Source organism: Mobula birostris, chromosome 18 (genome assembly GCF_030028105.1).
Source record: "Mobula birostris isolate sMobBir1 chromosome 18, sMobBir1.hap1, whole genome shotgun sequence".
Lineage (NCBI taxonomy): Eukaryota > Metazoa > Chordata > Chondrichthyes > Myliobatiformes > Myliobatidae > Mobula > Mobula birostris.
Genome location: NC_092387.1, coordinates 70,057,460 through 70,083,955, shown reverse-complemented (window position 1 = coordinate 70,083,955; position 26,496 = coordinate 70,057,460). Strand labels below are relative to the sequence as shown.

Below are 26,496 nucleotides of genomic sequence, written 5' to 3'. Positions count from 1 at the left end.
TTTCCTGAGCGTGCGCCCTACCTGCCTGCCGATTGGTTAGTGGCTGTTTGTTGGCCCGCTGGCTGTGGATGTTGAGCGTGGGTGATGGCGGTTCTCCGTTTACCTTTGCCTCCGGCACCGTCTTCCTGCCCCGCGATGACCAGTTTTTCGAGGTGGGTCTTGTCTGCTCCGGCCCAAAGAGCTTGGTGTTCAACCCTGGGCTGGCTGCTGGCGGACAGGCATCACCCGATCAAGGCCGCGCGGGGAGACAGGTGGAGGGAGGGAGGGAGGGAGGGAGGGAGGGGGAAGAAGGAGAGACGGAGGGTGAAGGATAGGACAGGGGAAGGAGAGAATGTCTGAGTGAATGGAGCTGCAGTTCATTGAGATAACCACGAATAAGGCAAAGAAAAAAAACCCACGGAAAACTGATGTAACGGCATCGCAGGTAGAAACTGCACACAAAACATAAATAATACAGAAATAGTACCAGTGGGGTAGAGAATGATGGTGCGAAACTATGCATTATACCGCTGAAGAAAGCATAAACAGATGAGCCCATCTTAGTGCAAGAGGTGTTGCGCAGTGCCTTTGCTGAGGTAGGTTGTGTAGATGAGCTCAAAAACCTGATAGACGTAGGAAGGTAGCTGCTCCTGAACCTGGTGGTGTTGGACAAAAGCTCATGAAGAGATGAGGACAGATGAGATGGTGAATGTGAGTACTGAAGTCTGAAGGCATGCACTCAGTGATTCAGGAACAGCTTCTTCCCCTCTGCCATCCGATTCCTAAATGGACTTTGAACCCACCAACACTACCTCACTTTTTTAATATATATTATTTCTGTTTTTGCACAATTAAAAATCTATTCACTATACATATACTGTAATGGATTTAATTATTTTTCTTTTTTCTTCTGTATTATTTATTGCATTGAACTGCTATTGCTAAGTTAACAAATTTCACAACACATGCCAGTGATAATAAATCTGATTCTGACCATTAGAAGAACATAGACTAATAAATCATAGGAATAGGCTCTTTGACCCTTGATGTTGTACTGAATTAATTAAGTTAATGACTGCTAATTAAATTACACCCTTCTACCTGTATGGTTTCTATATACCTCCACCCTCTTCTATACTTGCATGCAAGAGTAAGAGTTTTAAATGCTTGTGTTGTATAGTCTCCATCACCCTTGATGGTGCATTCCAGGTAACCACCACTCAATGTATGACAAATCTGGGTTGTAAGGGCAGCTCTGATGTCTAACAGGTTATTGATATTTTGATTTTCAGACCAATTAACATCAGAAATAACTGAAATTTTAAATTATCTTTTAGCAAACGGTGGACAATAAATATCAGTATTACCTGCAGCATCCAAGTCAAGGATTCTGAAAAGGTTATTGACTTGAAACGTTGACAGTTTTCTCTTGCCACAGATACTGCTTGACTAGCTGAGCTCTTCCTACTTTTCATATCCCCTGGATAGTTCACTGTGGATACAAGTTTAGAGGAGCGGAGTCCAAATGCAGGCAGATGGGGCTGGCTCAGTTAGGTAACTGGGGTGGCAAAGACAGGTTGGGCCGAAGGGCCTGTTTCTGAGCTGTATGGCTCTGCCTCTAAAGACAATTAGATAAATGTTGTGACATTGAGAAACACTTATCAGCAGACAGGCCTGCTGGCAGCCAGTTTATAAGAGTCTTATTGGAAACACTTCAGTAAAGCAATCCGTTTTGATGGAGACTGCAGATGCATCAAACACGATGTATCCTAGTCTTATGATAAGGTACACAGTTTTGTTCTCTAATAGCTTCTTGAGCCCAGTATTGACTTGTTATTTACAATTACTGGCAATATAGACAACTCTGGCCATTGGACACTGTCTCATCAATGAAAGATAAAGTTTTTTTGGGGAACCAATTGACTTGATTTTTTTAAATGTGCAATCAGCAAACCAAAGTTTCCTTTTTTCTTATTTTGCTTTAGGATGGTGATATTCACCGACATTTGTATCTGCAAGATGCCACATCAAGTGTGGGAGAAATGGAAAGACCCAAGTGAGAATGAAAGCTTTTTCTATACTGGATGAAAAGTGTTTGAAATTTCCCCCTCTTAATATTTCCCAAAACACTGACTTGTGTTTGTTCAATTTAGGGTCTCTGAATTTTGCTGCCACATAACAGGGTGTAGTCAACTGTTTGATACTCTGGAAAGCTATGAACACCATTATGACACCCTGCACCGCAATGTCTGCAGCTCCTGCAAACGCTCTTTCCCATCCAGCCACCTGCTTGATGTTCATATCTTGGAGTGGCATGATTCACTCTTCCAAATTTTAGCAACAAAACACAACATGGTAAGTTGGGGTGGGGTATGCAAGCGGCGAGTTGGGTTTGGGTATGTGAGTGGCTCTGTTACTGTACTCACATCCTGGGGTATGTGTTCAAATCTCACCGTAACAACTAGGCAATTTAAATTCAAGTAATTAATGAATCAGAAATGAAAGAAGCTGGTCCCTTTAGGGGTGCCCCAAAGTCACTGGATTGCCATCAGAAACCCATCTTCGTCATCATTATCCTTTCACTGAAGGACATATGCCAAGCTTGTCTGCTCTGATCTTTATAACATCAAAAGATGTAGTAGCAGAATCGGGCCACTCAGCCTATCGAGCCTGCTGCACCATTCCATCATGGCTAATTAACTATCCTTCCCGATGCCATTCTCTTGCCTTATCCCTGTAACAATTGATGCCCTGACTAAACAGAACCTATCAACCTCCATTTTAAATATATCCAATGACTTGGCCTTCACAGTCATCTATGGCAATGAATTCCACAGATTCACCACTCTCTGGCTGAGGAAATTCCTCCTCATTGCTGCTCTAAATCCCCCCCAAGACTATCATAACATTGCCCTTATTACAAGTCTTTTCTATTTCCCATTGAAATTTATATCTCGTATCTTGGCCACTGTTTTAAGGCTGTATATAAATTCCATTGGATCTTTTTATCCTTGTCTTCAGATTCCCCTGCCCCTACTGTAATCGAGTTTTACCTCATATTTGGGGAGTTGTAGATAGACAATAAATGTCAGCAATGGCTCCATCCACTGAACAAATGTATTAGAAATGGAGCCTGTGAAGTTCCTTAGTTTCTCTCTGCTTATGATGGATTGGTGTATGTTTGTGTGATTTGGGGAAGATTGCTAGCTCATTTCCATGCATCCCTGACACCATACAGCGATTTGGAGTAAATTAAGGCAAATGTGTGTTCTAAATCATGCTCTAAATGTGTTATAACCAAGATGGTGTCACATTCAGATGCAGCAACCACTGTCTCCAGGTGTAATAGTTTGTCCATGTCCTGTACATCTTTGTTATGATCGGAAAAAGCTGCTGCCTATTAAATATACTGTGCATAGCAGTTCCACCTCGCTAATGAACTGTTGGACTGCAGAGGAGCTTCGCTGCTTGGGCTTACTGTGCATGCTACGGATCTCTGAGCGATGCCATAGGAAAAGGTATGCAAGGAAACAGAAAAGGGGCAAATGCACTGGAATCCAGGAATGACTTGGTTCAAAGTCCTTCAGGCCAGCTCTCGCCTTGTTCTTACTGGCAAACATGCATTCACTTGAAAATAAACTGGACTGCCTGCACCTGAGACTGAACCAGCGAAGGAAAAACATCTGTACACTCATTCTCACAGGCAGCCATACAGCTGGCGGGTGTCAGCGTGTTTCAGGCTGGCAGGAATCCAGCGATCTCGGGCAAGACCTGCGGCAGTGGTACCTATTTATATTAATGAGAATTGGTGTATACATGCTTTAGCAGTGATATCCCACTGTTCACCAATGATTGAGTTCGTTTTTGTGAAATGCAGACCATCTATACCAACAGAGTTCATTACAGTTGTATTGGTAGCTGTATATGTCGCCCTTCACTGCTAATCCCAATGAGGCACTGTGTGCGGTCTACAGCTAGCAGAGGTGAAAATACACCAGATCTGGTTTATTCTAACACACCAGTGCACATTATGCATTCCCTTGACCCACACTGGATTCTTGGATCACTTATCTGTAATGTTAATTCCAGCATACAAACCACTGGTCAAATAGGGGAAACCAGTTCTAAAAGTTGTGAAAACCTGGGCTGAAGGTACAATCTCTGCACTGCAGGACTAGTTTGATAATACAAAATGGAGAACATTCAGGGAGGCTGCTGCATGAGGAGTATGTGATTGTGTGGCCAGCTAAGTAGAGAAATGTACTGAAGATGTTACAGACATGAAACATTCGGATGAGGGCAAATCAGTAGCCTAGGCTTACCACCGTGACATATTCAACATCTTTCTGGACGGTTCATTGTCCCCTCGGTTTCCAAGGTGGCACCTATCACTGGCACTCCCCAAAGCTGTGTGCTCAGCCCGCTGCTGTTCACACTGCTGATGTATGACTGTGTTGCAGGATCCAGCTCAAACTGTGTCACCCAGTTTGTGGATGACACAGTAGTAGTTGGCCTCGTCAAGAAGATGACGAGACAGACTATAGCGAGGAAGTGGAGTTGGTGGATTGGTGCGAGCAACCCAAGTCTGAACATGGAAAAGGCCAAGGAAATCATTAATGACTTCAGGAAGGTGCAGATGAACTATTCCCCTCTGCGAATACATGGCTCCTCCATAGACAGAATTTAGTGCACTAAGTTCCTGGCAGTTCACATCATAGATGACCTCACCTGGTCCCTTAATATCACCTCCCTGAACAAGAAGGCACACCTGTGCCTCCATTTCCCAAGATGATTAAGGCAGGCAAGGCTCCCACCCCTACATCTTAACTATGTTTTACAGGAGCACCATTGAGAGCATCCTGACAATCTGCATCTCCATCTGGTATGGGAGCAGCCGAGCATCGGACCTGAAGTCCCTACAACGGACTGTGAGAACCCCTGAGAGGATCATAGGGGTCTCCTTGCCATCCATTGGGAATGTTTATCAGGAGCACTGTGTACACAGGGCCCTCGGTATTATTAAGGATCACTCCCATCTATCCAGCATCCTCTGTGACTTTCTACCATCAGGCAGGAGACTCTGATACATAATAAGAACGGTCAGGATGGGAAACAGTTTCTTCCCCCAGGCCATTAGGCTTCTGAACACCCTGCTGCATTGTATTTGAAGTTAATCTTTTCTGTATCTTGCAATATTTAATAGTAATGCTCTTTAGTTTGTTATTTATGTGTGATTTGTATATAGATTTTACCCTTGCCTTCATTAGTTATCGTGTGTTATGTATACTGTTGTGCATTACACCCTGGTTCGGAGCAGCGTCTGGTTTCTGTATACATTATATGGTTAGGTTCAGTGGTAGAAAGTTTGTGAACCCTTTAGAATTTTCTCTATTTCTGCATGACTGACTGACAGGCCTCTGTTCGTCAGAGTTGACCATGGATGTTGCATCCTAGCTGTCTAAGTACACAAGCCTGGGCAGTACAAATTTGAGGAAGGACATTCTAGCTATTGGGGGAGTGCAGCGCAGATTCACAAGGTTAATTCCAAGGATGGTACGACTGTCATATGTTGAAAGATTGGAGCGACTGGCGTTGTATACACTGGAATTTAGAAGGATGAGAGGGGATCTGATTGAAACATATAAGATTATTAAGGGATTGGACACGCTAGAGGCAGGAAACATGTTCCCAATGTTGGGGGAGTCCAGAAAGAGAGGCCACAGTTTAAGAATAAGGGGTAGACAATTTAGAACGGAGTTGAGGAAAAACTTTTTCACACACAGTTTTGGTTCTGTGGAATGCTCTGCCTCAGAAGGTAGTGGAGGCCAATGCTCTGGATTCTTTCAAGCAAGAGTTAGATAGAGCTCTTAAAGATAGCAGAATGAAGGGATATGGGGAAAAGGCAGGAAAAGGGTACTGATTGTGGATGATCAGCCATGATCACAGTGAATGGTGGTGCTGGCTCGAAGGGCTGAATGGCCATTCTGCATCTATTGTCTATTGTCTACAATATGGAGAGTGAACTGTTGCTCATATAGCAAGCTACCCTCTCCATGCATCTGATGAACCCAAAGAGACGGCAGAGACCAATACAATTTGATGCCAATCAGCATTGAACTCAATGTAGGACTACCTTAGGGACTCCAGCGCCAGCTTCTTCCCTCTGATTTTACTTCCGAAGCCTTCCTCAAGACTGAGTTTAGCCATCAGAGTTTTACTTCTAGGTGAGCTGCCAGCCACGGCTGATGAGCCCCATCTGCCGGAAGCAACTGGATTTTAGGCACCAGTAACCTGCCTTTGCCCCGTCTCCTGTCAGTAGAAACAGTTTGGCTGGGCTTAGTAGCCAAGCCACACATGAAGATCAGGAGCTAGACTTGGTTGTCAGAGGCTATTTGAGGCACGTCATTGGGAGCATTAATAAGTAGTGGGATCTTGTCCCCATTACCACCCCCCAGCTATAAAAACCTTGGGAAACCATAGATATGACTCAAATGTGATCAGATTTTCACGTAAGTATTCATACTAGATAAAGAGAACCTAATTAAACAGATTACACAAAAAAAGACTTATTTATTGAGAAAAATGATCCAATATTACATGAATTTGTTGGGAAAAGTATGTGAACCTTTGCTTTCAGTAACTGGTGTGACCTTGTACATTAATAACTTCATTTAAACATTTCTGCTAATTGTTGATCAGTTCTGCTCATCAACTTGGAGGAACTTTAGGCTGTTCCTCCTTACTAAACTGCTTCATCTCTGACGTTTGCGGGCTTCCTTGCATGAACTGCTTTCTTCAGTTCCTTCCACAACATTTCTGTGGGATTAAGGTCAGGACCTGGACTCAGCCCTTACAAAGTGTAAAATTTCTTCTGCTTTAACCGTTTTTTTGGTGTACTGACTTGTGTGTTCAGGGGCATTGTTTTGCTGCATGACCCACTTTCTCATGAGCATCAGTTCACAGACGGATGCCCTGACATTTTCCTGTAGAATTTGCTGGTACAATTCAGAATTTATAGTTCCATCAATAATGGCAAGCCGTCCTGGTCCTGAGGCAGCAAAACAGGCCTAAGGCATGACACTGCCACCCCCATGTTTCACAGATGGGATGAGATTCAGTGTTTGTTTTTCACCAAACAATGCTTCTCGTTTAAGCCAAAAAGTTTGATTTTTGGACTCGTCTGTCCACAGAATATTCTTCCAATAGCCTTCTGGCTTATCCACGTGGTCTTTAGCAAACGGGCCGCAGTGTTCTTCTTGGAGACTAGTGGCTTTCTGCTTGCAGTCCTGCCATACATACCTTGTTATAGACTCATGAACACTGGTGTTAGCCAATACAAGAGAGGCCTGTAGCTCCTTAAATGTTAGGCGTTCTTTATAACCTCCTGGAGTGATTTTTGTTGGTCGACCGCTCATGGGGAGAGTAACATTCCTGTTGAATTTCCTTCATTTGTACACCATCTGCCTGACTGTAGATTGGTGGAGCCCAAGCGAAATGGTTTTGTATCCTTTTATCAAGGCATGGCACACTTCCAAAAACCTGTATGGTGAAGGTCAGACTTTGATAGTGAATACCCAGGTTTATGTTCTTTAAATAGGGCAGGGCCTCCCACACTCACACCTGATTGTCATCCCATTGATTGAAATGCCTAACTCTAATTTTCCCTTTAAATCACCCCCATCATTGCAAAGTGCTTTGAGAGACTGGTTCTATCATATCTGAGATCCTGTCTGCCCACTACCCTGGACCCCCATCAATTTGCCTATCGCTCCAACAGGTCTACAGAGGACGCCATGTCCACGGCACTTCACTCTGCCCTGACCCACCTGGACAGCCCCAACTCTTACGTCAGAATGCTTGCTTGCTTTTTAAACCTTTTTTTATTAATTTTCCAAAATTATAAACAGGATAACAATATTGATACAGAGAGATTGGAATTAGCTTATTGTTGATAAACATGTACATAAAAGACTTCAAATAATACAGGTGTAATGGACTTCCAAACTCTGAATACAGTTTAATCATAGAGAGAAAAGAAATAAATAGAAAAAACTAATGCAAAGAAAACCCCCCAAAAAAACAAAACACTAAACCCAGAGAGAAAGCAAATGGAACAAAACAAAGCTGGACCAATATCTTAAATCGAATACATTCAATAATGTCGTCAACTCCCCTCCTCTATTCAATATTTTAAGTTAATGAGAAGGTTTTGGAAAAGGTCAAGTTACATCATATGAAAATGTTAAATAAATGGCTTCCAAGTCTCTTCAAATTTAACCGAAAGAACAAAAATGTCACTTCTAATTTTTTCTAAATTTAAAGATGATTTAGTTTGGGAAAACCATTGAAATGTGGTAGGAGGATTGGTCTCCTTCCAATTCAATAAAATGGATCTTGTGGCCATTAAAGTGACAAATGTGATCATCCAACAGGCTGAAGAGGATAAAGATCTATGTTCCGTCATTGGCAAACCAAAAATTGCCGTAATAGGATGGGGTTGTAAGTCAAAACGCAAAACTGTTGAAATAATATCAAAAATATCTTTACAGAATTTTTCCAAGAGAGGACAGGACCAGAACATATGAGTCAAGGAAGCCACCTCAGAGTGACATCTGTCACAAATAGGGTCATCAGAATGCTGTTCATTGACTTTAGCTCGGCATTCAATTTTGTGATCCCCTCCAAGCTGATCGCCATACTTCACCAGCTTAGTACCAGCTCATCCCTCTGCAATTGGACCTTGGACTTTCTGACTAACAGACCCTAATCTGTTAAGTCAGACAACCTCTCTTCCTCCATTCTCACCCTGAATACCGGCGTGCCACAAGGCTGTGTGCTGAGCCCTCTTCTGTACTCCCTTTTTCACCTATGACTGCGTTCCTGTACACGGTTCTAACTCCATAATCAAGTTCACAGATGACACCATGGTGGTTGGCCTGATCAGAGGGGATGATGAGATGGCTTATAGGGACGAGGTCCAGCACCTGGCTACATGGTGTGCCGATAGCAACCTGGCCCTTAACACCCAGAAGACCAAGGAGATTATTGTAGACTTCAGGCATGCTAGAACCCACACTCATGTCCCCATCTACATCAACGGAGCTGTAATGGAGTGTGTATCAAGCTTCAAATTCCTTGGTGTCCACATTTCCGATGATCTCACCTGAGCTCCTCCATCCTGATCAGAAAGGCGCAACAGCGCCTTTAATTCCTGCGGAGCATCAAGAAGGCTCACCTCTGTCCCAGGATACTGATGGACTTTTACCGCTGTACCATTGAGAGCATACTCACCAACTGCGTATCAGTGTGGTATAGCAATTATCCCGTATCGGACTGCAAAGCACTGCAGGTGGGGAAAACTGCCCAGTGGATTATCTGCACCTAATTGCCCACCATTGAGAACATCTACCATAAACGCTGCCTGGTCAGGGCGAAAAGCATTATCAAGGATGCATCTCACCCTAACCATGGACTTTTTACTCTCCTCCCATCCAGTAGGCGCTACAGGAGCCTCCGCTCCTGCACCAACAGGCTCAGGAAGAGCTTCTTCCCTGAGGTTGTGACCCTGCTGAATCTCACATCACAGCGCTAAGCAGTATTGAATCCATATTGGACTGTCTCAGTACTTTTATATTTGCTGTAGCACATACTTTTTATTCGCAGTTATTTTGTAAATAATACTATTCTTTTGCACTTCTGGTGAGATGCTAATTGCATTTCATTGGCTTTGTATCTATACTTGGCACAATGACAAAGTTGAATCTAATGTAAATGAGTTGATAATCCTAGAAATTCGCATACTTTTTCTAACAAATACATGTAATAACGGATCATTTTTGTCAATAAACAAGTATAATGTTTGGTGTTTATTTTATTAGGTTCTCTCTATCTTGTTTTAGGACGAAGACGCTATTTAGGTCATTTATGCAGGAATAGAGAAAATTCTAAAGGGTTCACAAACTCTCTAGCACCACTTTGTTATATCCATGATTTGGCAGGGGGTGGGAACCAGAGTGAAGGTAATCTGGTTAGGATGGATGGTAAAAAAGCGAAGATAGTGTGCGGTTAGACTGTCAGGAAGGGCAGGCAGATGATAGGACAAAATTGCAGCCAACAGGGTGAGTACAGGTGTGCGCCACTTAACATTCATTCGGACAACGTCTGATCACATATATGTCCATAGTCCCGATTGGAGAACGTGACATAGCAGAAGTAACCAATCTCATGTATCGCGCGTTTCTTGAGTGTAGTAGCGTTATCTCTCTGTTTAATTTTCTTTCGAAAATATTGCCGTAAAGTGCATCATGGCTTCCAAACGCAGGTTATTGGACCTGAAACTCTTCCAGTGGAACACTGAGGAAGTTGAGTACAGTGGTGTGGATGATCCTGATCATCTTTGATAAATTGTGTGTGATATAGGTTAAGAAAGTGTATACATAAAAGTTTAAGAAGTGAAAAAAATACAGGTACACTACAGTACTCTGTATCGGTTTGCTAAGTATATAATTTGGTGTTCGCATAACGTCCGATTTCACAGAACGTATGGTGGACGTTAAGCAACGCATACCTGTATCAGTGTATTAGGTATGCAGGATCAGAAGGGGTAGCAGATACAGTAGTCAAAGTGTTGTATCTCAATCACGGAGTATAAGAAATAAGGTGGATGATCTTAGTGCACTATTACAGATTGTCAGGTATGATGTTGGAACGGCTAAGGAGGGATTGTATCGGAGGGATACGAAGGTAGGCAGAGGGGTTGACATAGCTTTGCTGGTAAATAGTGGCATCAAATCAGTAGAAAAATGTGACATAGGATTGGAAGATGTTGAATCCTTGTAAGTTGAGTTAAGAAACTAAAGGTAAAAGGGCCCTGATGGCAGTTATACAGGCCTCTCAACAGTAGCTGGGATGTGGACCACAGATTACAACAGGAAATAGAAAAGGCGTATCAATTACGCAATGTTATGATAGTCATGGGAGATTTTAACATGCACATTGATTGGGGGAAAAGTCAGATTGGTAATGGATCTCAAGAATGAGTTTGTTGAACGCCTACAAGACAGCTTTTTAGAGCAGTTTGTTGTTGAGCCTATTAGGTGATCAGCTAAACTGGATGTGTTACATAATAAACTGGAGATGATTAAGGAGCTTAAGGTAAAAGAACCCTTAGGAGACAGTGATCACAATATGATTGTGTTCAACTTGAAATTTGACAGGGAGAAAGTAAAGTCTGACATAGCAGTATTTCAGTGGAGTGAAAGAAATTACAGTGGTATGAGAGAGGAGTTGGCCAAAGTAAATTGGAAGGAGCTGCTGGCAAGGATGACAGCAGAGCAGCAATGGTGTGAGTTTCTGGAAAGAATGAAGAAGGTGCGGGATAGATGTATTTCAAAAATGACGAAATGATCAAATGGCAAAATAGTACAGCTGTGGCTAACAAGTGGAGCAAATTCAATGGGCCAAATGGCCTAATTCTACTCTTCTATCTTATGGTCTTGTATAGATAAATGACAATAAACTTGACTTGAGTAAATGCATGTTAATGCTTATGAAATAATGCTTATGGTCATGCAGACATTGGGGAATCAAGCACCCACAGCTGTGTATCTTTCTCACCCTTAGAGATTGTATTTGTAGTCGCCTATAGAACAGAAGGCCGTGTGTTGATTCTGTGTCTTGTGGGAGTGAAAATTGATTCATGCACTGTAGCCAGGAGCAGAGATTGAGCAGCTCCTTCAATATCTTGGAACTTTTTTTTTTGGAGTTATTTCGGAACAATCAGTCAATATGGAAGGAAGGAACTAACTTACAATCTATAGAGGATGCTCAGTGACTTTGCCTGTTGGGATGTGTGGAACGCGTCTGTGTTTGGCTATAGCCTATAGTTAACTGGCAAACCACCTGAAACTTTGACATAGGCCAGTTTTCCAATGTGATTATCACACATTGGTTGGGACAGATGCCCTCAAGCCTTTAAAATTTATCATCAGCACCTATTCTTGTACTAACCCAGTACAATCCAAATATCTCATGTTCATAAAGGTCATTAAAAACATTGATGTTTTTCATTAAGATCATCCTCCCTGCAAGATCTTTTCGTGGCTTTGTAAGGTTATATGGAAAAGTCTCTGGGAGCCCTGTGAAGGTGAGTAAGTACTTCCCAGTTGTCCTCAGATGGTATTTACACCACACTGCCTGCTTTGTTTCAAGAGTATTTCTGTCTAGTCTCATTATGCCAGTATCCAAAATTTTACAACCTGTATATTTGTAACCCAAACACTTTTTTTGTCTTTTAGTATCAGTGTTTGATAGAGAGCTGTGCAGAGAAATTCAAGACCTCCAGTGACCGCAAAAACCATTTGATCAAGGTTCATGGTTATCCATCTGACTTTAGATTTGACAAACCAAAGAAGCTTAAACGGTGAGGAAACTTCCTGCTACGCTTTGTATGAGACTCTCGAGATGAGATAATATAACCTCTCGGGTCACGCTCCTCAATGGTCACCTTGCGTTGTATTACCTTGGAATACCCATCACTTCCTGATAACCTTGTGGTATGACTGGAGTAATTGGGTGCTTGGGAATTTGAAACAGTACACAGGTACTTAACTAAGTATGTTAGATTGATACAGCACAAAGGATGTTTTTGAACCATTGGGCCTGTCAGAGATGTGTGGTGGAACTGTACAATTGATCCCATTGTTATAAAGTCATAAGGCACTATTGCACAGAATCAGGCCCTTTGGGCCATCTAGTCTGTGCCAGCCTGGTCTTATTTCCTACTCCCATCTACCTGCACCTGGACCATAGCCCTCCCTACCCCTCCCATCCAAGTACCTATCCAAACTTCTGCAATCTAAACCACGTCCAACGAATCCAAATCAGGTTTAATAACACCAGTGTATATCATGAAATTTGTTGTTTTCCAGCAGCAGTACATCGCAATACTTGGTATTAAAAACTATAAATTACAATAAGTATGTATTTTTTAAAAAAATTAAGCAAGTAGGTCAAAAAGAAAGGGAAATGAATATTGGGGAAGTGTTCATGGGTTTAATGTCCATTAAGAAATCCATTGGTGGAGGGGAAGAAGCTGTTCCTGAAACGTTGAGTGTGTCTTCAGGCTCCTGCACCACCACCTTGATCGTAGCAATGAGAAGAGAGCATATCCTGGCTAATAGGGGTTCTTAATGATGGATGCTGCCTTTTTGAGGCATCACCTTTTGAAGGTGTCTTGTTTGCTGGGAAGGTGCCCATGATGGAGCTGGCTGACTTTCCAACTTTCTGCAACTTTTTCTGATCCTGTGCAGTGGCCTCTCCAATCCAGATGTTGATGCTGTCCATGCTACATCTGTAGAAATTTACAAGTGTCATCGTCAAATTTATAGATGGCGTTTGAGCTGTGCCTACCCACACAGTCGATGGTGTTGAGAGAGTAGCACAGTGGGTTAAACACGCATCCTTGAGGTGCGTCAGTGTTTATTGTCAGCAAAGAGGAGATGTTATTTCTGATCTGCACAGACTGGTCACCTGGTGAGCAAGCCAAGAGTCCATTTACAGAGGGAGGTGCAGAGGCCCAGGACTTGGAGCTTTTTGATTAGATCAAATAGTATGATTGTGTTGAATGTTGAACCATAGTCAATAAAAAGCAGCCTGATGTAAGTATTACTGTTGTCCATGTGATCCAACGCTGATTGGATCTGCTGGTAGCTTGCTCCACACTCTTGCCACCCTTTGAGTGAAGAAGTTCTCCTCAGATTCACTTAAATATTTCACCCTTCACTCTTAACCTCTGTCCTAGTTCTAGTCTTGCCCTACCTGAAGGGAAAGAGCCTGCATGCATTTACCCTATTTATACCCCTTGTAAATTTTGTGTACCTCTCAAATCTCCCTTCATTCTGCTGTTCCAGGGAATAAAGTCCTAATCTTGTCAAACTTTCCCTTTAACTCGGGTCCTCAAATCCAGGCAATGTCCTTGCAAATTACCTATATTCTTTCAATCTTATTGATATCTCTCCTGTAGGTAGGTGACGTGAACTGTACACAATAGTACAAATTCGAATTCAACATCTTGTACAACTTGAATGTTGCATCTCAACTCCTGTACTCGGTGTCCTGAGTTCTGAAGGTCAATGTGTGAAAAGCTGTTCTTTCTCCCAGGAATGGAAGAAGCTTTGATTTAGAAAAAGTGTGATCCTTGATATGAATCATTTCGTGGCCTCATCTTTCCCCTGAAGAAAAGAACTGAGGCCATTAAATAAGAGTCCTGATAATGTCTCTGCCTGAAATGTTGACTGTTTATTCATTTCCATAGATATTGCCTGACCTGCTGAGTTCCTCCAGCATTTTGTGTGCTGCTTTAGCTCTCTCTCTCATAACCATCTCCAGCCCTACAACCTTTTGAGATATTTCTGCTTCAGTTCTGACCTTCTGACCATTCCAGAACACAATTACTTCAGGGATGGCAGATGCCAAGGCCTCAACCTCTGAACCCCTTCCATAGCCTTTTCACTCCTCCCTCCTTGAAGATGCTGCTTAAATGATTTGCCCTGACATCTCCTTATCTGGATTGACATAAATTTTTAGTTTATTACCGTTACGACCCGGCTGGTGGCGTAGTGGCATCAGCGCTGGACTTCGGGACGAAAGGTCCCGAGTTCGAATCCAGCCAGCCGGCTCCCTGCACACTTTCCATCCGTGCTGGGTTATGAGCTGGTGATCTTTTTGGAAACTCACCCGGCAGAAGGCAATGGCAAACCACTGCTGTAACTTACCTCGTACGCGGTTCCCCGCTACGTCAGAGAGATGTGGAGGGAATCGTCCGCTAACCGGAGAAACTCTGGATGCGACGTACCTTTCCTTTCCTATTACCATTCCAGTGATGTGCCGTGGAGTGAAAATTTTTTTTGCCGCTTTATTTGTGAGTTACTTTTGCTTACTCAAGCCTGATAACATTACGAGAATTGAAAGAATTTTAATCCTAAAATTTAGAACATTTAAGTATAACTGTCATCTAATGTTCTGTTCTTCCTCCCTACACAGCAATCCAAAGAATCAGGAAAGGAATCCTCATGATATGGAAGTGGAAGCAACTGTATGCCAAAAAGAAGCAGATGATACATTTTGCAAAGCAACTGTAGAGTCCATGGAGCAGGAGCCAGGAGAAACAATGGAGGCTGAGAGTCCACCTAGACCGGAGAAACCTGGTACTGCCTCGCTGCACCAACGACCTCCCATCTCTCGCAGGTACACTTGGTGCCAAAGAGCGACGGCAGCGTTGTGAGCACTCACTGTATGCTTCATCATCTTATCTCTTTGCAGGGAAACTTGACAAATGTTGCTTGTAATTATAATGTTCACTTACAGACATTCTACGTTAGATGAGTCTTATTTGTTGCATGTACATGGAAGCATACAGTGAAATGTGTTACTTGCATCATTATCAAAGATCTGATGATACTAATCAATACAGGTGGGTGGGGACAGGTAGAAGTTGCCAGGATACAGAACTAAAAAAAAATGTAAATTTACAATGTGAAATAAAATAGAATGCTAAATCTTATCAGATTTCAAGTATTCTGTTTTTGAATCAAAGGTTCCCTGGTTGCCTGTATTTTTTTAATATAAGTTTTATAAATGCCCTGTGTCATGTACCCCGTGACGGGTTAAAGAACCAGCAGAAATGGAAAACACTTCTGGAGTCTGGTATTGGTATTAACATAAGCTATTTTTATTAGTAACTACATAATACAGTCATATATAACCGGATAAATCAAACAAGTTAGCAGTGTTACATGTATATATGTGTGCAAATATAGCTCCCGAACTATTGAGCTTGGGGGAAACAAGGCTTAGAGTCTTGAGATGGTAAAGTATGAAAGTTCAGTTCATCCACAGAACAGATGATGAGAGAGAGATTTGTAATCCAGGGTAAACATCGATATTCCACAGATTCCATGACAGCAATACAAAATAACAATAGTAATATGTTTTATCTCTGAAGTTGTTCCACTCCACACACAAAATATCACTGACAGTGATCTTCAACGAATATCCTTTCAACACAAGTGGTACCACACCCGAATTCAGCTTCGGGTCATCCCAAAGTGGTGGCCACAGGATACTCAAACAGAATCCACAAATGGATTATCACCAACAGTAGCTTATCACTAAGGGGACCCTCTTCAAGGGAACCAACCCCAAACACACAACGTGATAGCTACTTATCCAGTTCCATGACATACAAAATAACTCCAACAGTGATTTGCCACGGGGGTGCCTTTCTTCAGTGAACTACCATACCCAAGCAAGGGTAAGCACACAAGTGATATTCACAAAGGTACTCCTCTCACCAGAGAACCCGCTCTTGTGGATTAATTACGTGACAGTCACACCTTCGTATTCAAATGGAACTGAAACTCACCCTTACAGGCTACTTAGAGAGAGAGTCCAAACAGTGACCTCCTTGTCACTAGGTTTCTTCTGTTTCAAACCTTCCTCTCCCCTCTTCTCTTCCTATAAAGTCACCGAATGTGACCACAAAAAAGAAGACCGTCTTCTGTGCTGGAGTTATCAACCCAGGCGAGGGTTGGACACACGAATAACTCCCCACCGGTCACACCTTTTCCACACTGCAAGAGCCACTGATCGATCCTTCAAAAATCCACCTTACTATGGGCACAACGAAGCTCATCCAGTGTCCAAAATCATGTGTCCCTGTGTCTATCAGCTGACCTTCTATTTAACTCACCGTGCTGAACACCAGCTGTCCATCAAACTGCTCCTCCCTTCTCTCTCTGTAAGAACACAGAAGCTGGCAGTATCCTTGCAAAAGTGTAAACATGCTGCAGAGAAACCATAACACCATCTCAAAGCAGTCTTTGCCCTCTCTGCCCCCCCCATCAAGGTGTTTGTGTTGGAACATCTCTCTCTCTCTCTCTCTCTCTCTCTCTCTCGCTCTCGCCAAAAAAAAAAAAAATGACCCTTAGGGTTACATAACACCTGCGATCTAAGGTCCCTTCTTTTCTGGACCCTTTATAAAATTATCCCATTTATTTCACTTCCTCATTTTTTCATAATTAAATATACCATTTCATCATGTTTTTTAAAAAATTTAATAATGAAAAATCTAACAATGCTAACATACTGTATTAGTGGGTGGAAACAGGTGGAAGTTGTCATGAAACAGAACTCAAAATGGTGTAAAATGCCAATCTGAATGGGTAAACATTAACAGGTCTTTGGATGTTTCTCCATGCATGTGATAATAAGATACCATTTTGAGTAATTTTCTTCCATTTAGGACTGGTGGCATAACGCAGTATCCTTCAGTAATTCCCCTAGTATAATGGCAGATACTAACACTAAAAATAATTCAAGAGGATTCATCTTCCATTTGCTTCTGAAATTTCATCCGTTTCTAATTGTAAGCCAGGCCCTTTCATTGCAAGTGGAACTGCTTGTGTGACTTTGAGATACTGTAAGTTCCCCTGTTCTCAGGTGAAGAATTAGATTACTGTGCATTACATTTCATGTAAGGAAAATTCAAAATGCTGTAACACTGACTATTTTTATTTTATTTTAATTCCTATACAATACAACCAATTGTTCCACCTTTGAGCTGCATGGAAATTTAAAAAAAAAACACTGCGTAGCTGGCTTCTTGATTAGGACTTTGGAACCACTGCTGTGGTTTTTGACACTAGGTCATCCTGTAGTATATGAAACATAACCTATTTGCAGGTAATAACAACCTACCAACAGTGAAGAGATAGTGAACAGCCTTGCTTAGTGATGTTAATTATCGATAATATTTCCCACATTGCTGGAGATAATATCCCTATTCAGCTTCAGAACTGTGTGTCCGCTAAAGAGGGTAGGGATGTTTGAATATAACCGCTTCCACTTCCACCATCATATCTCTGTGAAGCAGGATTTTCTGCAATGAAAACTAAATTGCGGAATAGACTGGACATAAGGAACCCCCTTCGAGTATCGCTGTCTCCCATCATTCCTCGATGGGACCGTGTTGTTGCAGGGAAACAAGCCCAGGGCTCCCACTGATTCAGTGATATTGGTGTTGCAATGATTTTATATGTTCATACGAGGAAAATATGCGCTGTGTGTTTAATATCCAAACGTTACTTAAAATGTTATGATGCTATTGACTTATAAGAGTCTTATAATTGACTTATCGCTATATTCATGGGAGGAAAATATGTGCTGTGTTTAATAGTAAATTCGTTAGATAAGCCCTTTTAGAAACTAAATTGAGTGTATTATTAACCACTTATAAGTGACTTATAATTTCACCTATATTCCGGACGTGATTAACACCCCCCACCCCTGTTGGCCGCTCCACAAGAATATTGTCAATATTAAACAGGTCCGTGGTGCAAAAAAGGTTGGGGACCCCTGGTCTAAAGCAGGGGTTCCCAACCATTGTCACGCCATGGACCAATACCATTAAGCAGAGGGTCCACAGACCCTGGGTTGGGAAGCCCTAGTCTAAAGTGTTCGTTCCTTTTTCCTGACACTGGCTCCATGTTTTACACAAGGCTACTCATCACCACCACTGCTTTGATTGTGATTGCCAGCCCAGCAAAGACTTTAGGTGAAGCTTGGTATGTCTCATCTCTGCCTCATTACTTTTCTGCATTTTCTTACAGGGTGCCTGCTACAATTTGTTTTGGACATGGATCAATCCGCGGCTTTAAGAACCCAAGGAAAAAGAAGTAATACGTGTTGTGAATCGAATAATCACAAAACTGCAGAACTCAATTCTGTAATAAAGACATCAAGACATGAATTTGGAATGATCCCTGTTAGTCAAATGGTATCGTTTTGGTCTCCATGAAACTTTGTGTTTTCAGAAATTATCAGCCAATGAATCCCATCACTCTTTTTTAGGAAGAAACCTATACTGTTCAGAAAACAAACAATTTAAAATGTCATTGGTAAATAAATCCATTGTATTTTGGTATACTTCCGTTAGAGGCCTTTCATTTCCAAGGACACTTCACTGAGTTATGGATATGATGGTATGTACAGGTATTTACACTACCAGTGTTTGTGGAAACTAATTTTAGCTCATTCAGTATTAATAAGATGGAATTTATTCAAGCCAGTAATTTTAGGATGGTTGCCCATTCGCCTTCTCCCTTACCGCCATTCAGCACCCTAAACACTTCACCTGCAAATCTTTTGGGGTCATTTATTACATCCAGTGCTTCCTGATGGGGCCTCTTCTACATGGGTCAGACCTGGCACAAATTGAGTGACAGCTTTGTCGAATGCTCTGCTCCATCTGCATAAAGGGGAATTTCCTGGTGGTCAAGTGTTTTATTTCAATTCCCATGGCAGTTCATGGCCTCCTCGTGTGCCATGATGAGGCTACTCTCAGGGTGGAGGAGCAACACTTCATATTCCATCTGGGTAGCTTCCAACCTGATGGCATGAACATTGATAATTCCCCCCTGCCCCGCACCTTTTTATTCTGGAGTTTTTTCCCCCTTCCTTTCCAGTCCTGAAGAAGGATCTCATCCTGAAATGTTGACTGTTCACTCTTTTTCATGGATGCTGTCTGACCTGCTAAGTTCCTCCAGCATTTTGTATGTGTTGCCTTGGATTTCCAGCATCTGCAGAATTTCTTGTTTTTAGTTGAAGTGCACAAGTTTAGAGTATAATACACAACAGAAAAATTTGATGCCATTTTCAACGGGATGATGACATTTTGCTTCTGATTGTGCAGAAGCACAAAGATTTGCTGACTGGCAGAGGTTTTTGTTGATGAACGTTTGAAATGTAGCACTTCATCTTTATGGTATTTTACTATAATTATGCAAGTCTACAGATAATTTTAACATTATCTTTTGCACCCAACTGCTCCAGGTGCTTATTCAATGTGTAGTACAAGATCAGTTAGTTTATACTTTGCTCTGACTCCAAATCCTCCCTCATCCTGGACAGAAATGTAGTACCTTTGGGGAAAGCTGACGGGCTCACAAGCTACCACAGCTATTCTTCAACAACTTTATATTTAAGTGATTACATTATAAAACAAACTTTTATCTACACTAGTGCCAAAGTGGTAATAACCTCAAAAGAATTTTCTCATGGAAAAATTAGCCACATAAAACAAGAAACTCTTTCCAAGATCAGAGTAAAACTTAAAAGTCATTCCATGAAATGTAATTATTTTTATACTCTGTATTTCCTCCAATTCTTGCAAGTGTTTTTTTTTTAACTCTGCCCACTATCCTTTTACAATGACCCTGACACACAATATATTGAAGACAATGGCTTTGTGACAGAATATGCACCCAAGAAGGTGGTCCAGTTAGTTGTTTAAAGATTTTTACTGTGATCAGCCTTCCTGAACATTTGTGGTCCTTTCTCTAAGCCTCAACCCCCGGTAATCAGAGGACAAAGTGACCATTCCCCTCAATAAGTATACCACTTTAGACACTGCTGAGGGTTTTAACTTACCAGGAGGAGCCACAGTGACTGGGATTCTTTCACTGAGTCTGGTGCTGTGGCTCAGAAGAGCAGAAAGGTGAGGAAGTCAACAGTGTTATTAGGAGATTCAATAATCTGAGACATGGGGACATGGGTGTGATTTCAAGATCAGGGTGGAATGTTGCTGATCGGGTCCATGGTAATCTAAAGTGGGAGGGTCTTGGTACACATTGGCACCAAGGACATGGGTAGAAAAAGTAAGGAGGTTCTAAAAAGAGACTTTTAGAGAACTAGGTAGAAAGCTGAAAACAGGATCTCCAGAGTAGTTGTGATTGCTGGGTTACTGCCCATGCCATGTGCCAGTAAGGGTAAGAATAGGTAAGAATTTTATGTATATATTCTTTGTCATGCTGCAAAACGTTGAGCTGCTAAACTGTGTTTCATTGCTCCACAACAATGACAATAAAGATCTTCTTCTTCTTCTTCTTCAGGATGATTTGGCAGGAGAATGTATCCTGAGGTGCAGGGGGCAGGGGTTCAGATTTGTACATTATTGAGATCTGTTCTGGGGAAGATATGACCTGTACCAAAGGGACAGGTTACACCTAAACCAGAGGGGAACCAATATCCTTGGGAACAGGAGTGATAGCGCTGAGGATGAGGTAGTTGGTTCACAAACAGAGCCAGTGTGTAGCAAGACTCCTAGCAAAGAGAGGCTGATGATACTACAAAATTGCAGTCAACAGGCTGAGTTGCAACATAAAAGGCAGACAAAATCAAAAAGAGTGAATACAGGATTGAAGGTGTTGTATTTGAATGCATGCAGCACACACAATAAGGTAGATGAACATGAAGGACAGTTACAGATTGGCATGTTTGGTGATGTGGGCATCACTAATCCATGGCTGAAAGAAGATTGTAGCTGGGAGCTTAACATCCAAGGATATACATTGTATCAAAAGAACTGATAGGTAGGTAGAAGGAGTGGTGTGGATCTGTTGTTTTTTTAAAATTATATCAAATCATTAGGGAAGTGAAAAAATGATATCAAATCGTTAGAAAGAGGTGACATAGGGTTGAAAGGTGTTGATTCATGGATAGAGCTGAAGAGCTGCAAGGGTAAAAAGGCCCTGATGGGAGTTGTACAAACCCCCAAACAGCAGTAGGGATGTGGTCTACAAATTAGAATGTGAAATAGAAACTGCATAGGGAAAAAGCAATGATACAATTGTCATGGGGGATTTCAATATGCACGTAAATTGGGAAAATCAGGTTAGTGCTGGATCCCTAGAGGAGATGTCTATGAGATGGCTTTTTAGTGCAGCTTGCAGTTGAGCCCACTAGGAGATCAGCTATTCTGAATTTAGTGTTGTGCAATAAACCGGAATTGATTAGAGGGCTTAAGGTAAAAGAACTCTTGTGGGGGGGGGGGAGTGATCATAATATGATCGAATTCACTCTGAATATTGAGAAGCTAAAGTCAGAAGTATCAGTATTATGGAGAATTCAAAGCCAACTTGAAAGCCAAAGAGAAGGCCTATAATAGAGCAAACTTTAGTGGGATTAGAGGATTCAGAAACTTTAAAAAAAAAACAACAGAAGGATCTAATAAGAAGTCATTAAGAAAAGATGGAATATGAAAGTAAGCTAGCCACAAAGTGTAAAAGAGAGACGAGAATTGATATCAATGAGAAATGCTAGAGAGGTAGTAATGGGGAACAAGGAAATGGCAGAAGAACTGAATAAGTATTTTGCACCAGTCTTCACTGTGGAAGACACTAGCAGTAAGCTGAAAGTTCAAGAGTGTCAGGGGTCATACGTGTGTGAAGTTGCTGTTACTAGGGAGAAAGTTCTTGGGGAAACGGGAAGGTTTGAAGATGGACAAGTTACCTGGACCAGATGGTGCATACCCCAAAGCTCTGAAGGAGGTGGCTAAAGAGATTGTAGAGGTATTATTAATAATCTTTCAAGAATCATTAGGTTCCAGAAGACTGGAAAATTGCAAATGTCCCTTTACTCCACTATTACACTAATACATCTGACTTTAGCTTCTTCTCCTCAAATTTCACAGTGAATTTGATCATGTTATGATCACTTGCCCCTAAGGGTTCTTTGACCGTAAGGTTGCTTATCAATTTTAGTTCATTGCACAACACCAATCGAGAATAGCTGCCATGATTCAGTGATGCCTACAACATCATACTTACCAATTAGTGTGCTACAAGTTTGTCTACAGTACCTTATGCCGTAGAATGTGTGCATTCAAATACACCTTCCTATGTGTATTCGTCCTTTTGGATGTCGTCCACCTTCTAGATTGCAACTCACCCTGTGGACGGCAATTTTGCCTTATCAACTTAAGACCGTAAGATGTAGGGGCACATTAGGCCATTCAGCCCATCTACGAGGTGTGATTGATAAGTTCGTAGCCGAAGGTAGAAGGAGTCAATTTTAGAAAACCTAGCACATTTATTTTTCAATGTAGTCCCCTCCTACATTTACACACTTAGTCCAGCGGTTGCGGAGCATACGGATCTTGGACCTCCAGAAAGTGTCCACAGCAGGGGTGATTGATAAGCTCTTGGCGTAAGGTAGAAGAAGATGAGTTATACAGCTCTCGTTACATGCACGTGCAGTTCAACTCTGAGTGATTATGCAGAAAGTTTGAAGTTAATAACTCATCAGGGGTGATTGATAAGTTCGTGGCCTAAGGTAGAAGGAGATGAGTTATTAACTTCAAACTTTCTGCATAATCATTCAGAGTTGAACTGCACGTGCATGTAATGAGAGCCGTATAACTCACCTCCTTCTACCTCACGCCACGAACTTATCAATCACCCATCTGTGGATATTTTCTGGAGGTCCAAGATCCGTATGGTCCACGACTACTGGACTAAGTGTGTAAATGTAGGAGGGGACTATGTTGAAAAATAAATGTGCTAGGTTTTCTAAAATTGACTCCTTCTACCTTGGGCCACAAACATATCAATCACCCCTTGTAGTTTGCTCCGCCATTCCACCATGGCTAATCCCGGATCTCACTCAACCCCATACACCTGCCTTCTTGCCATATCCTTAAATGCCCTGACCAATCAGGAAACTCAACTTCTGCCTTAAATATACCCACAGACTTTGCCTCCACCACAGTCTGAGGCAGACCATCGCACAGATCTACTACTGTCTGGCTAAATAATGTCTCCTTACCTTATTTCTGAAAGGTCCCTCAGTTTTGAGGCTGTGCCCTGGAGTTCTGGATACCTCCACCGCAGGTAACATCTTCTCGAGATCTACCCTATCTAGTCCTATCAACATTCGGTAGGTTTTAATGAGATTCCACCCTCCCCCCCGCATTCTTCTAAATTCCAGTGAGTACAGCCTCAAGCTGCCAAACGCTCCTCATGATTATTTCTTACATCCTTCACATACATGAGGAGTTAAAATCTTTGTTATGTCTGAATGTGCAATTTATAGTAATTTGTAATAAATAGTATGTACAACAGGACAGTCAATATAGCATAGAAATACAGTTGTATCAGTGTGAATTAATCATTCTGATGGCCTGGTGGAAGAAGCTGTCCCGGAGCCTGTTAGTCCTGGCTTTAATGCTGCAGTACCATTTCCTGGATGGTAGCAGCTGGAACAGTTTGTGGTTGGGTGACTTGGGTCCCCAATGATCCTTCAAGCCCTTTTTACACTAATGTTAACCCCTCATTCCTGGAATCATCTTTGTGAACCTCCTCTGGACTCTTCAATGACACACATCCTTTCTGAGATATGGGACCCAAAACTGTTGACTTGTGCAGCCTGATTAGTGTCTTATAAAACTACAGTATTACCTCTTTGCTTTTGTATTCAATTCCCCTTGAAATAAATAGCAACATTGTATTTGCCTTCTTTACCACAGAGTCAACCTGTAACAGCCTCTCCTCACAGCTACCTCATCTTCAGCACTATCTGCCTTTCCTAATATACTTCTTGCATTTATGTATATCTTATATAAAGGTTGATAGATTCTTGATTGGTCAGGGCATGAAGGGATACAGGGAGAAGGCAGGAGACTGGGGCTGAGAGGGAAAATAGATGAGCTATGATGAAATGACAAAGCAGACTCGATGGGCCAAATGGCCTAATTCTGCTCCTATAACTTCTGGTCTAACAAAGATGTCAGTAAAAACAATTCAAGTTTAATAAATAAAACTAAGAGCAAGTACTTCTAATGGGCTGCCAATAGGTAATATATCTTGAGGATTTAACATGGAATGTGGATATTTGTCTTATTCTGTAACTTTTATTAATATTGCTTTCCTAGATTGCATACCAGGCAAGTTCAGATGGCAAACAAAAATTACTGTTCATTCTGACAATGGCTACAATCTGAAGTTTGAACTGTGTTTTTCTCTCCACAGATGCTGCCTGCCCAGCTGAAAATTTCAGATTTCAGACATATTACTTTTAAATTTGTGATTTGATTATTAGTTTGTCATTTGTAAATTTTCCTAACAGATAGATAGATAACATCCTGAAGACAACCAGTGAATTGTGACAATATCTCCGTGCCCCAAATTCAGTTTATTAATTATATGTATATTCAAATCTATATTATTAAATAACACATCTCATGCCTCATATTTGCCTGCTAGCAAGTGCTTTTAGTGTAATAGTTGTTTGATTGAAAGATGTTTTGAGGAAAATCTCACAGAGATCATTAATATGCTATGATGTAAACTATTTTGCTAATGATTTTAGTCATTACTGTGACAACAGTGAAACAAAATTGCAGAATGCTAGTGAATTAAATAATTTCCACTAAAGTCAATCTGACCTGAATAATAGTCCGTGCCACTCGGACTTGTGCTAATATTATTTTGTGACTATATGTCCTGTGTGTGACTATGTCCTGTGTTTTGCACCTTGGCCCCAGAGGACCAATGTTTCATTTAGACGTATGCATGTGCATGGTTGAATGACAATAAACATGAACTTGAATAAACTTTTTTAAAAAAGTCATGGTCTCTTGGCCCATCCATTCTTCTAATTTCTAGTGAGTACAGGCCCAAAGATGCCAAATGGTCTTCAGCCGTTAATTCCTTCATTCCCAGAATCATCCTTGTGAACCTCCTCTGGATTCTCTCCAATGACAACACATTCTTTCTGAGATATGGGGCTCAAACCCATTGACAATACTCCAAATGTGGTCTTACTAGTGTCTTATAAAGGCTCAGCAATATCTCCTTGCTTTTATATTCTAATCCCCTTGAAATAAATGCCAACATTGCATTTGCCTTCTTTACCACAGACTCAACCTGTAAATTAACCTTCTGGGAGTCTTGCACAAGGACTCCTAAGTCTTTCTGCACCTCTGATGTTTGAACCTTCTCCCCATTTAGGTAATAGACGGCACTATTGTTCCTTTTACCAAAATGTTTCACTAGTCACTGACAGCCAACCAGAAAAGGCCCATTTTATTCCCACTTGCTGCCTCCTGCCTGTCAGCTTTTCCTCTAACTATGCCAGTATCTTTCCCGTAATGCCATAGGATTTTATCTTGTTAAGCAGCCTCATGTGACACCTTATCAAGTGCCTTCTGAAAATCCAAATAAATGACATCCACTGCCTCTCCTTTGTCCACTCTGCTTGTTACTCCCTCAAAAAACTTAACAGATTCGTCTTTTACAGAAACCATGCAGACTTGGACTTATTTTATCATTAGACTCCAAGTATCCAAAACCTCATCCTTAATAATAGACTCCAACACTTTCCCAACCACTGAGGTTAGGCTAACTGGCCTATAATTTCCTTTCTTTTGCTTCTCCCTTAAAGAGTGGAGTGACATTTGCAATCTTCTAGTCCTCCTGGACCATGACATAATCAAGTGATTCTTGAAAGATCATGACAAATGCATCTGTTATCTCTTCAGCAACCTCTCTCTGGACTTTGAGATGTAGTCCATCTGGTTCAGGTGACTTATCCACCTTAAGACCTTTGAGTTCACCTAGCACTTTTACCTTTGTAATAGCAACTGTACTCACTCCTGCTCCCTGGCACTCACGGACTTCTGGC

The 26,496-nt window shown here is 41.6% G+C and overlaps 1 protein-coding gene across 3 annotated transcripts; it reads left to right on the top strand.

Annotated features, from left to right (window-relative positions):
- Window positions 1-29: 29 nt before the first annotated feature.
- znf511 (zinc finger protein 511) lies at window positions 30-25,419 on the top strand. 3 transcript variants are annotated; one of them, XR_011889669.1, is made up of 8 exons: window positions 30-152; window positions 1,965-2,035; window positions 2,133-2,334; window positions 12,053-12,124; window positions 12,276-12,400; window positions 15,022-15,225; window positions 18,648-19,019; window positions 24,843-25,419. XR_011889669.1 is itself a non-coding variant. In XM_072282927.1 (7 exons), exons 1-7 carry the CDS (start codon window positions 69-71, stop codon window positions 18,715-18,717), a joined length of 828 nt encoding a protein of 275 aa, XP_072139028.1. In that variant the 5' UTR covers window positions 30-68; the 3' UTR covers window positions 18,718-22,862. The 3 variants fall into 3 exon arrangements, 2 of the variants coding, with proteins under 2 accessions (XP_072139028.1, XP_072139029.1); XM_072282927.1 differs by lacking the exon at window positions 24,843-25,419 and having other exon boundaries at window positions 18,648-22,862; XM_072282928.1 differs by lacking the exons at window positions 12,053-12,124; window positions 24,843-25,419 and having other exon boundaries at window positions 18,648-22,862.
- The last annotated feature ends 1,077 nt before the right edge of the window (window positions 25,420-26,496 follow it).

Excerpts from the sequence above, each read along its gene's own strand:
- znf511 (XM_072282927.1), top strand. The coding sequence starts at position 69 with ATGTTGAGCGTGGGTGATGGCGGTTCTCCGTTTACCTTTGCCTCCGGC. Across the intron at positions 12,125-12,275 it reads TCTCTGGGAGCCCTGTGAAG|TATCAGTGTTTGATAGAGAG; the intron begins GTGAGTAAGTAC and ends TTTGTCTTTTAG. Across the intron at positions 15,226-18,647 it reads CGACCTCCCATCTCTCGCAG|GGTGCCTGCTACAATTTGTT; the intron begins GTACACTTGGTG and ends ATTTTCTTACAG.